The 17802-nt window shown below is 38.6% G+C and overlaps 1 protein-coding gene across 8 annotated transcripts in view; it reads right to left on the reverse strand.

The window, feature by feature from the left end:
- The window catches only part of TCAIM (T cell activation inhibitor, mitochondrial), a 71210-nt gene that overhangs the window by 11846 nt on the left and 41562 nt on the right, over positions 1-17802 (reverse strand). For 3 of the 8 annotated variants that reach the window (XM_054479548.2, XM_054479546.2, XM_054479547.2), the window contains 3 exons: positions 4674-4796; positions 999-1096; positions 662-753 (listed from right to left, as the gene is read on the reverse strand). In XM_054479548.2, coding sequence (XP_054335523.1) covers positions 662-753; positions 999-1096; positions 4674-4796 — 313 coding nt within the window. Of the gene's footprint in view, positions 1-661; positions 754-998; positions 1097-4673; positions 4797-6335; positions 6460-17802 lie in introns of all 8 variants that reach the window. The other 5 variants (XM_063662002.1, XM_063662000.1, XM_063662001.1 and 2 more) reach the window with 2 other exon arrangements.

Genomic DNA, 17802 nt, shown 5'->3' on the forward strand with positions numbered 1-17802 from the left:
ACAATGAAATAGTACATAGTAATAAAAAGGAATAAACTCCCAATACATGCAACAGCATGGATGAATCTCAAAATGAGACAGTGAAAGAAACCAGACAAAAAGTTTGCAAGCCCTATGATTCCACTTATGAAAAACTCCAAAACTAATCTATAGTAACAGAAAGCAGACCAGTGGTTGCTTGGAGAGGGGGTGGTGGGATGGGAGGGAGTGTTTACAAAGGGCCATATGCTCACATATATGCCCGGTTGTTGGATACGTTTGCTATCTTGACTGTGATAATGGCTTCATGGGCATACATATATGTCAAAACTTACCAAATAACACACAAGAAACGTGCAGTTTATTAAATGTCAGTTATACCTCAATAAATCTATTAAGAACAAGTAAAACAAAACAACAAAATATAGGCTTTCAGGCTGTGCTTCAGAAAAGAATGCAATATTACCAGATAAAAACTGCCTTAAAAATCAGTCTTTCCTCTTAAGTATTTTAAGTACATGGTATTTAAGCATCTGACCTGAAAACAGCTGATACTATGATTAAAAACATTAAAAAACAAAAACACAACAAAACTTTTTTTTAGTTCATTAACATTACAGCATTGTTGGAAATGAAAGTATATGAATGACAAGGAGTTTTTACTTTTAAGGCTCTTTCTTACTTTTGTCCAGTGGTGATGGACATCCATTGTTCCTAGCATCACATGGCCCACTGCACTCATGCCAGAACGGTCTGTAAATATGATTGTACACCCTGATGATAAAACACAAAACCTCTGGTCATGGTCGAGGTGCTTCATTCTTTCAGCACTGTGCAAATAGTGTATAAACCCAGGATTAAATTCAGTAGAAGCTTAAAGGCTAATTTTATGCCACTGCTTTATTCAAAGAACAGATTTAAAAGTTCAGCTGTGATAAAGTTATTTGGTTTTTCCATTAAAATTTATAGATGTACATAGCAGCTAAGTGATTTTTTAAAAGAAAATGGAAAATGTTTACCTTTTGCTTTTTTAAGTGTTTCCAAATTCTGCTGTGCTAAGCGGCTTAAACTATGCAGCTGGCTACAGCGGTGGGCGATGCCCCAGCTCCTCTGCCACCTAGGCCAACAGAGCACACACGCATGTTAACAAGTGGCACCCCGAAGAAGGAGCAAGCACTCACCACAACTACTGGAGTCCTTGGGAAGCCAATGAGTCTCTTTTTGAAGCAGACACATAACATGTTTTGATTGATCATATGTTTCTAAGCTAGCTAATTTTTAAAAAAGCAACCAAATGGAAAATGAATTGTTTACCAGAGGGCAGAAATATTACTACTATGTTCAGGTATCCAAAGATGTAAAATAAGCAAATATAAGATGTTTCTATTTAAAAATAAGATGATGAAATGGGAAAACTTTGAAAAAAGTGTTTTTCTTTTTCACATTGTTACAATGATGATGGTTTTGTTTTAGATTCAAGTTCCAACTAGGAATTCCAGTTAGGTTTATCAGGTTCTCTTTTTTGTTTCTGAGACAGGGTCTCACTCTGTCGCCCAGGCGGGAGTGCAGTGGTGTAATCACGGCTCATTGCAACCTTGACCTCCTCTGCTCAAGAGATCCTCCTACCTCAGCCTCACGAGTAGCTGGGACTAAAGGCATGCGCCACCATGGCCGGCTACTTAAAAACATTTTTTTGTAGAGACAGGGTTTCACCATGTTGCTCAGGCTGGTCTTGAACACCTGGGCTCAAGTGATCCACCCGCCTCGGCCTCCCAGAGTTTTGGGATTACAGGCGTGAGCCACCGTACCTGACCTCAGGTTCTTTTTATCTCATTCTAGAGAAAGTGATTTTGATGAAATCATGTAATCTGCTCATTTTATAAATTAATATTAAACCTCAGTGACACATGGAACCTGACATTGACACGATGTCAGAGGCCCTGCTGTGTGACTGTGAAGAGCACTGGTCTCGAGTGCTGTCAGAAAACCCACCTTGGAATTCTAATCCTGTGGTTACTAGCTCTGTGACCTTGAACAAGCTGCTTTTAGCCTTCCTGAGGTTTTCACTTTCATGCCTGCAAAGTGAGGATGTTTCCTGCCGCACAGATAGTATCAAATGAGGTAATGTGTGTGAAGGAGTCAGGCATTCAAAACAGGCACTCAAGAAACGTAGGTTCTTTTATCCTAATACTAATTCTGATGAATGTCATTTCTGATAAAATGAAAACTTGCTTAAAAATTGTTTTTTTCTTTAAACTACAATTTAAAAAGTAAAATATAATTTCAAAGAATATTAATTTTTGATTATTTGAAATTAAAAAATTTAAGTGACAAAGGTAGTAAATGCCGTTTTCTTGTTTAAAACTTGTTTAAAACACTTGTTTAAAAAATTGTTTTTTTCTTTAAACTACAATTTAAAAAGTAAAATGTAATTTCAAACAATGTTAATTTTTATTTGAAATTAAAAAATTTAAGTGACAAAGGTAGTAAATGCTGTTTTCGTTAAAAATGGTGTTTTATATAGGCTGTTTAGAATGAAAAACAATGTCATTAGTTAATGTTTCTGTTTGCTGGAGTTTTGGCTAATTTTTTAGCAAGTAAAGAAGCCCCCATGCCCATGGTCCTCAAATGTTATGGTCTCAGGGACCCTTTTACGCTCTTAAAAATTGAAAACTCCAAAGAGATTTTGTCTATGTGGGATATACATATATATATATATATATATATATATATATATTTTTTTTTTTTTTTTTTTTTTTTTTTTTTGAGACAGTCTCGCTCTGTTGCCCAGGCCGGAGTGCAGTGGTGTGATCTCGGCTCACTGCAACCTCTGTCTCCTGAGTTCAAGCAATTCTCCTGCCTCAGCCTCCTGAGTAGCTGGGATTACAGGCACATGCCACCAGGCCTGGCTAATTTTTGTATTTTTAGTAGAGACGGGGTTTCACCATGTTGGTCAGGCTGGTCTCGAACTCCTGACCTCGTGATCTGCCCACCTCGGCCTCCCAAAGTGCTGGGATTACAGGTGTGAGCCACCATACCCGGCCGGGTTATATCTATTGACATTTACCATAATATAAATTAAAGTTGAGAAATTTCTCCATGATACTGTAAAATAATGTTTATTTCTTTTTTTGTTTAAGAAATCCTTTCATTTTCCTAACTCCAGTCTGCTTTGACAGATCTTTTAAAATTTCTATTAGAAAAAGTTATTTGCATGCACCTTAATTTATTTATCTTATAAACTTTTAAAAATGATCTTACTCTTTTTAGTTAGAAAAGTTTATGCTAATAGACTAAGGAATGGGAAGAAACCCCTATAATAAAGTTTAATCTGAAAATGATTAGTGTGATGATAAAATAATGGATATATGCATACATTCAAACATTCCACACATGGAAGTCTAAAAGAATGTTTTGAAATTCTGAATTATCTTATGATGATTTGATTATACAAGAACAGAACATGTAAATACTATCTGTACTCTGTAAACACAGGAAAAAAAGGTGTTTTTATGGTACCCAAATAGTCATTTGTTTTAATATAAGAAAAAAAGTCCTAATAATGAGAATTGAAAACAACAAAACAGGCTATAGCAAAAAGTAACAAAGATGTTTAAACATGAAGTCTGGATGACGATTTTTCTGAGTTCTAGTGATGGGAAGTCCAGTGACTGAATGACCTGACTCCTCCTTTTCCCTTCCTTACAATTTTAAGAACTGTTAAATCTATTCCGCAATAAATTTCAGCATGGATCTTTATATAACTGCAATTTCCAAGTTTATGAAAACTTACTTAAAAAGTCCTGCTATATAATATAGAACCAAGAATATAACATCCATTTTATCTCTCCCCTCCTCTTTTTAAACTCAAATACTAATCTTTTAAAACACTTATTATTATTATTATTTAGAGATGGGGTCTCGCTATGTTGCCCAGGCTGGTCTCAAACTCCTGGCCTCAAGTGATCCTCCTGCCTTGGCCTCCCAAAGTGCTAGAATTACAGGTATGAGTCACTGTGTCTGGCCTTAAATATCTTACAAGATGGGGGCATAATTATTTTTTATATATTATGTGTATATGGAAGAGGGTATTTTTCTTACAAACTTATTATGTAAAAAAGTTTATTACGCCAAAAATGTCAGTACTTAAACAAACCTTACTTCTTTACCTATATATAGAAGAAAGAAGTAACATATATATAAATTGAGATGAAGTCTTGCTCTATCACCCAGGCTGCAGTGCAGTGATGCAATTATAGCTCACTGCAGCCTCAAGTTCCCGGGCTTAAGTGATCCTCTTGCCTCACCCTTCCAAGTAGCTGAGACTACAGGTGCAGGCCACAGTGCCTAGCTAATTTTTTTTAAGTTCTTGTAGAGATGGGGTCTCCATATGTTGCCCAGGCTAGTCTTGAACTCCTGGGCTCAAGCAATCCTCCCACCTTGGCCTCCCAAAGTGCTGGGATTACAGGCAAGAGCCACTGTGCACAGCCTTACTTCAATATTTAAAATAAGAAATTAATAAGAGTTTTCTTACACAGATGAACATTTCATGATGTTCATAAAGATAATTGAAGAGTACTCAGTTATCAGAGCAATTAAAGTTAAAGATGCAAATATTTAGGTGCTGAAAACCTTATCAGTTGGTAATTCATATTCACTTCAATTTCTAAATTAGGTTCTCTCTTCTTTATTACCTGATATCTGAGAGTTGCAATTGATGAGACAGTTCATCTTTTAAACGATCTAGTTCTTTTCTAAGTGGCAAACTGTTCTTTAGCTTTTTAACAGCACTTTTCCCATTGTTATCTAACCAGGATCTAGAAAGAGAGAGAGAGAGAGAGAGATACATACTTTACAATACTAACTAAAACATACATATTTTTACTATTAAAAGACACATGCATGCACTTGCATATTCACAATAGCAAAGACTTGGAATCAACCTAAATGCCAATCAATGACAGATTGGGTAAAGAAAATGTGGTACATATATACCATGGAATACTACGCAGCCATAAAAAAGAATGAGTTCATGTATTTCATGGGAACATGGATGAAGCTGGAGGCTATTATCCTTAGCAAACTAACACAGGAACAGAAAACCAAATACTGCATGTTCTCACTTATAAACAGGAGCTAAATGATGAGAACACATGGACACAAAGAGGGGAGCAACAGACACTGGGACGCACTCGAAGGCAGAGGATAGAAGGAGAGAGAGGATCAGTAAAAACAACTACTGGGTACTAGGCTTAGTACCTAGGTAACAAAATAAACTGTACGACAAACCCCTATGATGAGAGTTTATTTATATAACAAACCTACACATGTACCCCGAACCTAAAAGTTAAAAAAAAATTGTACTCAGAAAAAAAGGACACATACATTACCTTAAAGCAGCCCCGGTGTTAAACCGAGTTTTCAATCAAACCTTTACTTCTACCTATTCTTTTTTTTAGAAATACCTACTTTTAAAATAAGTTGCTTGGTGAACTGCCAACACCTGTCAAATCATATTCTAGTTATGACAACTTCCTTTGCATATTAAAAAATTAAATTTTAATTATATCAAACCTGTCACTAGATTCCTAGAGATAGAATAATTTTTTAAATTAAAAATACTTCAAAGTGTGTTTATTACAACCTTCAGTAAGCTATACTGGATCTTCACTGATGTCAGTCATACACATATGGGAGGGTAGAACTAATACTAATTATGGAGCAAGTGAGCAAATATTATAATAGAGCTAAAAAGGTGTAAAAGTCAAACTCAACAGACATATCCGATGGGACTAGTGACAATTAAGAGGCAATGGGTCCTGATGAAGGAATAGAAAAGATTACTTTGTGGATTCTGGCTGGGTGGACTCCAGTTTCTCCCTTTATTTTAGTCTTGGATATTACTACCCTGAGCTCCCAATGCTTATTCCCTCATCCCTGTAACCTAGTCCCTCCGACTGGTCAGACCTTACCAATCTAGTCATTTTGCCACACCCTCCTTCCAGGAGGGCCTCTTCACTACCCTGGTGCTCAGTGACACCTCCATTCCTTTCCACCCAACCAACTGTCCAGTTTCAGTTTCATCTCAACTATATCAACTCTATAATAAGCTCAGCAGAAAGGTGTTCTCTAAACCTGTATTTCTTAGAATGTTTACCTCAATAGTCTTACAAGAAGAACTAAATATCAAAAATGCTTTGGCTGGGTGTGGTGGCTCAAACCTGTGATCCCAGCCCTTTGGGAGGCTGAGGTGGGTGGATCATGAGGTCAGGAGTTCGAGACCAGCCTGGCCAACGTGGTAAAACCCATCTCTACTAAAAAATACAAAAAAATTAGCCAGGCGTGTTGGTGCGCACCTGTAATCCCAGCTACTTAGGAGACTGAGGCAGAAGAATCGCTTGAACCCGGGAGGCGGAGGTTGCAGTGAGCTGAGATCACGCCGTTGCACTCCAGAGCTTGGGTGACAGAGCGAGACTCCATCTAAAAATTACAAAAAAAAAAAAAAAAAAAAAAATCTGTAAGGATTAGAAGGGATAGCTTTCAGAAAAGAGCTGAAAGCCTGTGTGGCCTTCTAGAGAGCAGCACTGCCTCTGCAGAGACTCTCACTTGGTGCTATAATCATGACATAAGGGTGCTTGTTAGTGCTCAGGGTCACTGGCTACCCAAGGGAAGTCCAGAGAAATGAGTGACCTGGATGGAGTCCTGGGAGGCTGAAGAGCTGCTGCAGGAGTGGGTGGTGATGGGGAGGGGACAGAATGGTAAAGTGACTCTGGGCTGAGGGGAACATTTCAGATTCCAAAACAAAGTGGTTGGGGGTGGGCCCCAGGCATTACTATGCAAGAGAAAAGTCCAGGAAAACCAGAGGTTCCCTTTCTTCTTATTTTTTTGTAGAGACTAGGTCTCACTTTGGTGCCCAGGCTGGCTCCAAACTTCTGGGCTCAAGTGATCCTCCTGCCTTGGCCTGCCAAAATGCTAGGATTATAGGCATGAGCCACCATGCCTGGCCATTTTTTCTTAAATTTTTTTTTTAATTGGCTATGTTAATCTTCTCTGTATTGTTCCAATTTTTTTTGAGATGGGGTCTAACTATGTTGCCCAGGCTGGAATAGATTGGTATGATCATGGCTCACTGCAGCCTCGACCTCCTGGGCTCAAGTGATCCTCCAGCCTTAGCCTCTCTAGTAGCTGGGACTACAAGCATGTGCTACCATGCCCACCTAATTATTTAAAGTTATTATTTGTAGAGATGAGGTCTTGCTATGTTGCCCAAACTGGTCTTGAACTCCTGGGCTCAAATGATCCTCCCGCGTTGGCATCCCAAAGTGCTGGCATTAAAGGCGTGAGCCACTGTACCTGGCCTCATTCCATTTTTAGTATATGTACTGGTGAAGCGAGCGCTAGGTTCCTTAATAGTCACTTTAAATGTTTTAGATGTTGTGATCTAAAGCATTTAAAAATTATCAAGTTTAGAATATTGAAACTGACAAATCATTATGCATCTATTAAACACTTATACAGAATGCCTGACATTGTGTTGTGTTGGGATTACAAGGAAGATAAAGTCCTTGTTTTAAAGGAAGACACATTTAATAAGGAATATAGAGATAAGCAATTAGAATATAATATAAGAACTATTATGAGAAAAGAAGAAGTAATTCTTCCTGGAAGATTCTGTAGAACAGGTAGTATGTGATCTGGAACCTGAAAGATGCATCAGATCTTTCCAGGTAGGTGAGAGAGAATGGCATGTCAATCATATTAGTGCATAAAGACCTATGAGATGAACCAATATGCCCAGATGACAGGATGCTTAGAGGGAGAGAAGGGCATAAGAGACTGGAGAGGGACTAGGGGTGAAGTGGGGTCAGACTATGAAGGGTCTTACACGCTGAGAAAGGGAACTGGAAGCTTATCCTCTAGGTGAAAGTGTTCAATTTTTTTTTTTAATTCAAGGGCTTTGCATAGCAATTAATAATCCTTCCTATACCCTCTTTATGAATATTGGTAAACATTTTGTCACTTCTGCATGGTGTGTGATTAAGCAGGTAAAAACATCTTAATTTACATCACTACTATTGGATATGGCATTACAATTTTCCAAGTTTTCCACACTTATTAAGTAATACATGTTGTTCAACTTACTTTAAATTATGTAAGAGAAAGCATGATTTATTGACATATGAATTATCAAATGACACACCATGTTTGGTTTGGGGCCCAAATGTTTTGCAACATAGATTCAAATATGATCTTATAGATTCATGAATTGATTTTTGGAATTCTTACATTTAATGTATAAAAATCAACTGGTCTAGCTTAACAATATTTGTGTTTTGTTTCTAAAAACTGAAGTAAAAACAAAGACTCTCAACATGGTTTCTGTTTTATTTTATTATTCTTATTTTTTGAGATGGAGTCTCACTGTGTTACCCAGGCTGGGTGGCACGATCTTGGCTCGCTGCCACCTCTGCCTCCCAGGTTTCAGTGATTCTTCTGCCTCAGCCTCCTGAGTAGCTGGGACTACAGGTGGGCACCATCATGCCTGGCTAATTTTTGTATTATTAGTAGAGACGGGGCTTCACCATATTGGCCAGGCTGGTCTCGAACTCCTGAACTTGTGATCCACCCACCTCGGCCTCCCAAAGTGCCGGGATTACAGGCGTAAGCCACCAGCTGGGCTTTTAATATATACAGATATAAAGATACGTTTCCTGGCTCTGGCCACTGAGAGGATTAGTAGTAACTGAGCACATGTAGCACTGAGATGTTGGTGTCTACAAACCAATCCCTACTAGAAAGAGCCAGAGCTCCCTGGCAAAACTGCTGAATCAAACTTTGGAGCAGGAACAGTCCAGATGAACCTGGAACAACTTGGTGAACCAGAAAGTAAGGGAGTACTCAAGGAAAGATGGGGACATAGGCACTTCACATAGTCCCCATATGAAGAGATGATGAAATGAGGAAATCAATATGTGGCAACCAGCAGAGTAAAATGTGATTCAAGCAAGAATCATCAATGAATATTAGAGCAAGTGAGGGAGTAAAAATATAATGAGTAAAAGGATATTTATATAGCCCTAAATATCTCCATAACAGAAGCTAATTAAAGGAAAAAAATTATAACTTCCTGGAAGACATTAGTATCATTAGTAATGGGTTACATAAACATCACATGCCTCCTATATAATCCACTGAAAACAACACAACGTCACTTCTGGGGTAGGCCTGCAAAAAACTCTGACTATAATTATGAGGAAACATCAGATAAACAAATGGAAAGACATTCTACAAAATAATTGGCTTGTATTCATCAAGGTAATGAAAGACAAGAAAACATTGAGGAACTGTTCCAGATTAAAGAAGACTAAAGAGATTTGACAACCAAATGTGGCTCATGATTTGGGATTTTCTTTTCCTAATAAAGGGCAGCGATCAGAAAATGAGCGACATTTGAATAATGTCTCTGGGTTAGCTAATACTATTGTCATAAGTGTTAACTTTTTAATTTTTATTATTTCCTTATATAAGATAATGTTTTTATATTTTAAAAAAGTACAACCTAGGTATTTATGGGTAAAGGGACATTGTGGCTGCAACTTACTCAAATGGTTCAGGGAAAAAATGTGTATAAATATACATACATAATTTCAATATTTAAATATATATATAGAGAGAATGATAAAGCAAATGTGGTACAAAGTTAACATTTGAGGAATCTGGGTGGATGTTACATGGGACTTCTTTATATTATTTCTGCAAATTTTCTTTCTTTTTTTATTTTAGTCTCTACCTTTTTTTATTTTAGAGACAGGGACTTGCTCTGTTGCCCAGGCTGGAGTGCAACGGCACAATGATAGTGTCACAGGATCCTTGGGGTGTCGCTTTTTCAGCTGGAAACCTCTGTGGTTGGTAGTGTCTTTGCCCGAGTTTGGCTCGGGCCCACTGGGCTCATTCTGCCCACTTGGCCTGGCAGGCTGCACTCAGCTTACACTACCAGCCCAGATCCCACGTCTGCCAAGGGCCAGCCAGGCACAGAGTGGCAAGGGGTGTGTGAGTGCAGGGTCCAGCCACTATGCACAGCCAGGCGTGCTGACTGCAGTGGAAAGCGGGCAAACCCATGCACCAGCACAGGCACTGGCTCCATGCAAGGCTGCAGATGACCAGGTGTACCACTGTGGGAACTGAGGAACGTGGTGGTTCCTGGAAGCTTGGAAACACCAGGAACTGCGGGGCCCCAAAGAGGGTGTCACAGCCCTGGTTTGGGGAGCCCCTAGGTCTGGACTCCCTGAAGGGCTGCAGCTTTTCTCTCCTTGTCACTCGTAATGTGGTGAGCAGGGGGCGTGTTTCAGCCCTGTTTGTGTTACAGCTCTTTAAGTCCCACCATTAGGTGTTCACAAGTTCTTGTCCCATGTCCAGGAAGAACGAAGTATGTGGACAACTGGAGGGTGAGCAAGTCAGAGAGGAGCTTCACTGAGTGACAGAACAGCTCTCAGGAGACCTGGAATAGCTCTTTTCTGCCAGCAGGTCGTCCCCACCAGTGTCCAGCTCTCAGCAGAGAGGAGACACACAGTGGGGTAGCTCCTTTTCACAGGCAGGCTGTCTCAACATCGAGGAGACCTGAAGTGGGTAACTCCTTCCCACAGCTGGTAGTCCCAATGTCAGCATGAGTCTGGCTGAGTTTGGGGTTTTTATGTGCTCAGAAAGGAGGTTTTTCCTGGTGGGCCTGGAAAAAGCACCATCCAATTGGCTGAACGGTCATCAGCGAAGTCTTCACTCTGGGCCACGGACTTCACCTGGAACTGGCAGCCCAGTCCCCACGCTTCAGGCTGTTCCTGGCTTGAAGGTGGGGTTTCATCAGGGACCTGGCCCTTTCTGCCCAGGAACCTATCTGCCTCCTGCCATCAACATGCCCTCCATGGTGCCCAGGCTGTTTGTGCTGAGGGGCTCCTGCAGGCCTGGGCCAAGTTGCCCTCAGCCACCCTCACCATGCCTCCCTCCCGTGCTCGTCAGCACCCAAAGTCCAGAGGGACAGAGACAGCAGGGGGCTGGTGTGTCAGTGCCACACTGGCCAGGTCGTGACAGTGCCCAGGCTCTGCCACAAATTTGCTCTGCACTTGAGCGGGCACTGGGAGTGGAGAGAGGCCAGGGAGTGGGAGCAGGTACTTCTGAGCTGACAGGGGTGGGGGTTCCCAGGCCCCTGAGAGCCCAGAGATGTCCCAGTCCAGAATGGGTGGCTGGGCAGCTGCAGCTGCACCAGGGAGCATGGGGCTCCCACCCTACCAATTCAGTAGGAGGTGGGGCTCCTGCCTGTTCCCAGCCCACACCAGCTCTGTAGAGCATGCAGCCCCAGCCATGTCTCTCCTGCTGCAGCTGGTGTCTTAGCAGTGGCTGCTCCAGATGGGCTGCTGCTGCCATCAATAGCTCACTGTAACTTTGAACTCCTGGGCTCAAGCAATCCTCCCACTCGGCCTCAGGAGTAGAAAGAACTACAGGTATGGCTAATTTTAAAGTGGTTTTTTTTTTTGGAGCTTCTGGCTCTGTTGCCCAGGCTGAGGTGCAGTGGTGCAATCTCAGCTCACTGCAACCTTCGCCTCCTGGGCTCAAGTGATTCTCCTGTCTCAGCCTCTTGAGTAGCTGGGATTATAGGTGCGAGCCACTCTGCCTGGCCCTATTCCTGCAAATTTTCTGTGGGTCTGAAATTATGTCAAAATTAAAATTAAAAAACAGCTTAAAAAAAAAGAAAGTATAAGTTGCTGGCTACTGTTTGTAAGCATTTCTCTAGAGAAAAAAAAATTGTAGAGAATGTCTTTATTCTTGAATATGTGAAAAACAAAACTGAAAATAAAGTCAACAAAAGCATTTTCTTTTTAGTTTTGGTGCTTATGTACAAGAGACACCATCGTGTGTTTCTGAATTTTGATCAAATCAATGCAACTAACAGGTCAGGTGAAGGTAATCAGAGACAAATTTTCAGATTTTTTTTGTTTTTGAGAAGGAGTCTCACTCTGTTGCCCAGGCTGGAGTGCAGTGGCGCAATCTCGGCTCACTGCAACCTCTGCCTCCTGGGTTCAAACAATTCTCCTGCCTCAGCCTCCCAAGTAGCTGGGACTACAGGCGTGCGCCACCACGCCCGGCTAATTTTTTTTGTATTTTTAGTAGAGACGGTGTTTCACCACGTTAGCCAGGACGGTCTCGATCTCCTGATCTCGTGATCTGCCCACCTCGGCCTCCCAAAGTGCTGGGATTACAGGCGTGAGCCACTACGCCTGGCCTTTCAGAATTATTTTTTATGCTCATTAACTTTTTCAGGATCAGCAGTCCCTGTATTTTTCTTTAAAACAATTTAAGTAAGTATATGGATCTATTTTTTAGGGTAAAACACTCTGCACAAAAGCATCTACAGTAAAGTGAGAGTCTCTCTTCTCAACTCATACCCATCAGGACATTTTCTCAACTGTGTCCTCTAATCTTCTGTAAACATGACAAGAGACTTCATATCCTTGTAATTTATTTTCTACTTACATTAGATAGGGCTGGTTTCTTTTGTTGGCAATCAAAAACTCTTGACTAATAAAATTCCCTTTGATTTTCTTAGTGACAATCGTAAGTAATCCAAGTGTATCTCTGCCTTTCCAATATTTGCATATCCCATTTCTGTTTCTTATTATACATTGGCTGGGCTCTCCAGGACAAATACATTGTAGAGGTGATAGCAGGCATTCTGGCTGGCTTGTTTCTCCACAGTTCTGAGCTCATCTGCTATCTTTCAAAAATTCCTAAAAACATCTCTATTAGTATTTTCTCATTTATCAAGCTCCATGAAATTTAATAAGTGCCTGTATTTGCAGGCTACCAACTGGGATCTCCTCTAAACAATGCATGAGCTATTAAGGGGAATGATGTGACCAAAGCCTTTGGTAAAGTTGGGAATATAGAAGAAATGTAGAACCCAAGTTGCAGGGAAGAGAAACTGGTGGTAGAAAGATCCTTAGGAAGTTATTCCAATAGTCTAGAGAAAAATCAATGTGGCAATGAAGATTCCCATTAAACAACTTTGAATGATCTGTTCCCACATCAAGCAAAAACTATGAAAACTGGAAGTAAGCCAAGAGCTAGATTTACTTGAAAATCTTTCTGAGCTCCCTAATGTATGTCCTGTGATTGGCTGTAATACTTGTTCAGTATTCTTTTTTGGACCAATCACAGCCTGTTTGTATAATAATTTATCTCTACATGTCTTATGTCCCCCATTATCCTATTACCCCCATGAGGGAAAGATGAGTGTTTTATTATCTAATGTGTACTTAATCTGAATGTCATCACAGTGAGATCACTAGACAGCATAAACCATAAGGCAAAGAGAAAAGAATACCTTTCTGATCAATGTGGAAACACACGGTTACCTTGTCTAACCAGACTCTAGGTCAGAAATAAAGTTCTAAATTACTCTCTAAATGAGAATACTTTATTGGATTTTAAAAGGATCATTACTGCCTGAATTTGCCACATAAATCATTTTAATTCTTAGCTTAATTTTATAATCACAGAGATTTAAAAATTCAGAGCCTTTGTTTTTAAGGGTGAGAAGTCCAATTAATTACTATTGAGATAAAAGAAATAGAGAAATCTCATATTTATTCTATAGTAAAATACCAAGTAAGCCAGACTGTTTAACCTCTACTAAGCAAGAACTTTTTAAAAAATGCTAATTTTATAAGAAATGAAATTACCTATAAACAAGTAAATACTAATTAGTAATCACTAACATATTTTTCCTAACCTTATTATTTTTTTCTTTTTTTAAAGACAGGGTCTTACTCTGTTGTCCAGGTTAGAGTGCAGTGGTGTGATCATGCCTGGCTAATTAGCTTGGCTAATTTAAATTTTTTTTTTTTTTGTAGAGACAGGGTCTTGCCGTGTTGCCCATGCTGATCTTGAACTCTTAAGCTCAAGTGATCCTCCCACCTCAGCCTCCCAAAGTGCTGGGATTACAGGCATAAGCCACTGCACCCAGCCCCTTAACCATTTTTAAGTGTACAGTTCAGTGGTATTAAGTACATTAACATTGTTGTGCAACTATCACCACCATCAATTTTCAGAACTCTTTTCATCTTGCACAACTCAAACTTTGTACACATTAAACACTAACGCCCCTTTCCCCTCCCTCCAGCCCCTGGCAACCACTGTTCTATTTTCTGTCTCTATGAATTTGACTACTCCTTGTACTTCACAAAAGTAGAATCATCCACCATCTGTCTTTTTGTGACTGGTTTATTTCATGTAGCATGATGTCCTCAAGGTTCACGTGTTATGGCCTGTGTCAGAATTCCTTCCTTTTTAAGGCGAACATTCCACTGTACGAGTATATCAAATTTTGCTTATCCATTCATCCACTGATGGACACTTGGGTTGCTTCCACCTTTTGGCTATTGTGAATAATGCTGCTATGAACATGGGTATACAAATATCTATTTGAGACACTGCTCTCAATTTTATGGTAAATCTATATTTAAGTTTTTGAGGAATCACCATATCATTTTCCATAGCTGCCGCACCATTTCACATTTCCACCAACAGTGCATAAGGGTTCCAGTTTCTCCAAACCCTCATCAACTCTTGTTATTTTGTTTTTTGGATAGTAGCCATTCTAATGGGTGTGAGTAGGTACCTCACACCCATTAGTTTTAATTTGCATTTCCCTAGTGATTAATGATGTTAAGTATCTTTTCATGTGCTTATTGGCCATTTATATACCTTCTTTGGAGAAATGTCTATTCAAGTCCTTTGCCCATTTTTGAAATGGGTTGTTTGCTGGTTGTTGAGTTTTAGGAGTTCTCTATTTATTCTGGATATCAATTCCTTTATCATATATGAGTTGCAAACATTTTCTCTCATTTTGTGGGTTGCCATTTTACTCTGTTGATAGTGTCTTTTAGTGCACAAACTTTAAAAATGTTCATGAAATCCAATTTGTCTATTTTTCTTTTGTTGCCTGTGTTTTAGGTGTTATATCCAAGAAATCACTGGCAAATCCAATGTCATGAATCTTCTGCCATATGTTTTCTTCTAAGAGTTTTATAGTTTAGGTCTTACATTTCAGTCAAAGATCCATTTTGAGTTAATTTTAGTATAAGTCAGTGTCTAACTTCATTCCTTTGCATGTGGCCAGTTTTCCTAGTACCATTTGTTGAAAAGATTATCTTTTCCCCATTCAGTGGTCTTGGCATTCTTGTTGAAAATCAGTTGACCATATATGAAAGTATTTACCGTTGTATTCTCTATTCTATTCCATTAGTCTATGTTTGTGTATTTTTCTTTTTATAGAGATTGGTGTCTCACTATGGTGCCTGGGCTGGTTGGACTCAAGTAATCCTTCTGCTTCAGCCTCCCAAAGTGCTGGGATTACAGATGTGAGCCACTACGCCTGGCCTATTTGTTTTTATGCCAGTATCACAATGCTTTGTTTACTATAGCTTTGTAGTAAGTTTTGAAATAAGGAAATGTGAGTTCTCCAGCTTTGCTCTTCTTTTTCAGGATTGTTTTGGCTATTTGAGGTCCCCTGAAATTCTAATTTTAGGATGGGTTTTTCTATTTGTGCAAAAAATGTCATCAGGATTTTGATAGGGATTGCATTAAATCTGTACTTGCTTTGGGTATTAACATCTTAGTAATATTATCTTCTGATCCATGATCATAGAATGCCTTTCCATTTATTTATATCTTCTCTAATTTCGTTCAGAAATGTTTTATAGTTTTCATTGTACTACAAGTCTTTCATCTCTTCAGTCAATTCCTAGGCATTTTATCTTTTCTGATGCTATTGTAAGTGGAATTGTTTTTGTAATTCCCTTTTTGGATTCATTGCTAGTATACAGAAATGCAATTAATTTTTGTGTATTGAGTTTGTATCCTGCTAACTTGCTGAATTTGCTTATTAGTTCTAATAGATGCTTCAGTGGAATCTTCAGAGTTTTCTATGTATAAGACCATTATCATCTGTGAACAGATAATTTTACCTCTTCCTTTCCAAGTAGATGACTTTAATTTCTTTTTCTTGTCTAATTGCTCTGGCTAAGACTTCCAGTAGTATGATGAATAGAAGTGGTGAAAGTAGGCATCCTTGCCTACTTCCTTATGTTACATGAAAAACTTCAGTCTTTTACTATTGAGAATGATGTTTGCTGTGGGTTTTCATATATAGCTTTTATTATGTTTATGTAGTTTCCTTTATTTCTAGAGTGCTTTTAGTATGAAAGTATGTTGAATTTTGTCAAATACTTTTTGCATTTGATCATTCTAGATCATGCATCATGATAATTCTAGATGATTTAAATGATCATGTGGGGTTTCTCCTTCATTCTGTTAGTGTGTATCACACTGACTGATTTTGTATGTGGAACCATCCTTGTACTCTAGGAATATATCCCACTTGGTCATGGTATTGAATCCTTTTAACATGCTGTTAAATTAATTTTTCTAGGATTTTTTGAAGCTTTTTGTATTAATGTTCATAAAGGATACTGATTTGTGGTTTTCTTTTCTTGTAGTGTCTTTGTCTGCCTTTGGTATCAGGGTAATGCTCTCACAGAATGAGTTAGGGAGTGTTCCTTCTTCAGTTTCTTTTTGAAAAGTTTGAGAAGTATTGCTGTTAAATGTTTGGTAGAATTTGCCAGTGAAGCCATCCAGTTCAGGGCTTTTCTTTGTTGGGAAATTTAAAATTACTGACTCAGTCTCATTTTCTATTTCTTTGTGCTTTAGTCTTGGTAGATTTTGTGTTTCTAGAAATATGTCCATTTTATTTAGGTTATCCAACTTGTTGGTGTACAATTGCCCATGGTACTCTCTTATAATCTTTATTTCTGTGGAATTGGTAATAATGTTCCTGCTTTCATTTCTGATTTTAGTAATTTGAGTCTCCTTTCTTTCTTAGTCCATCTAGCTAAAGGTCAATTTTGTTGATCTTTTCAAAGAACCAACTTTTGGTTTTGTTGATTTTCTCTATCATTTTTCTATTCTCCATTTTGTTTATCTAATATCTATTTTGATTATCTGCTCTAATCTTTATTATTTCCCTCCTTCTACTAGTTTTGGGTTTAGTTTATTCTTCTTTCTCTAATCCCGTAAGGTGTACAGTTAGATTGTTGATTTGAGATCTTTCTTGTTTTTTAAATGTGTTTTATAGCTATAAATTTCCCCTTAGCATTGCTTCACTGAATTTGCTGTGTCCCGTAAATTTTGGTACATTGTGTTTTTGTTTTCATTCATCTATATTTTCTTTTTTGCTCAAAATTGTTAATCATACATTTTATTATTTTTTTAATTTTCACGGTACATTCAGTAATGTAATATTCATATAATTTGTAAAAATCAAACCAGTGTAATTGGTATATCCATCACCTTAAATATTTCTTTTATTGTAGAAACATTCCAATTATTCTCTTCTAGCTATTCTGAAATACACGACTGATGACTGTAAACTATAGTCACCTTACTGATCTATCAGACAGATCTTATTTTTTTCTATCAAACTGTATATCTGGACCCATTAATCAACCTCTCTTCATATCCCCCTGAAAAATTTCCCCTCCTTTTTCTCCTAAAAGTCTTAGTACTTTACATTTTACATTTAAGTCTATGATCTATTTTGAGTTGAAATTCTTAATTTTTTTTTTATTTTATTTTAGGTTTGGGGCACATGTGCAGGTTAACAAAGGCAAACTCATGTCATGGAGGTCTCGTGTACAGACCATTTATTCACCCAGGTACTAAGCACAGTACCTGATAGTTATTGTTTCTGATCCTCTCCCTCCTCCCACTCTCCTC

The sequence above is a fragment of the Pongo pygmaeus genome, chromosome 2 (genome assembly GCF_028885625.2).
Source record: "Pongo pygmaeus isolate AG05252 chromosome 2, NHGRI_mPonPyg2-v2.0_pri, whole genome shotgun sequence".
Taxonomy (NCBI): domain Eukaryota; kingdom Metazoa; phylum Chordata; class Mammalia; order Primates; family Hominidae; genus Pongo; species Pongo pygmaeus.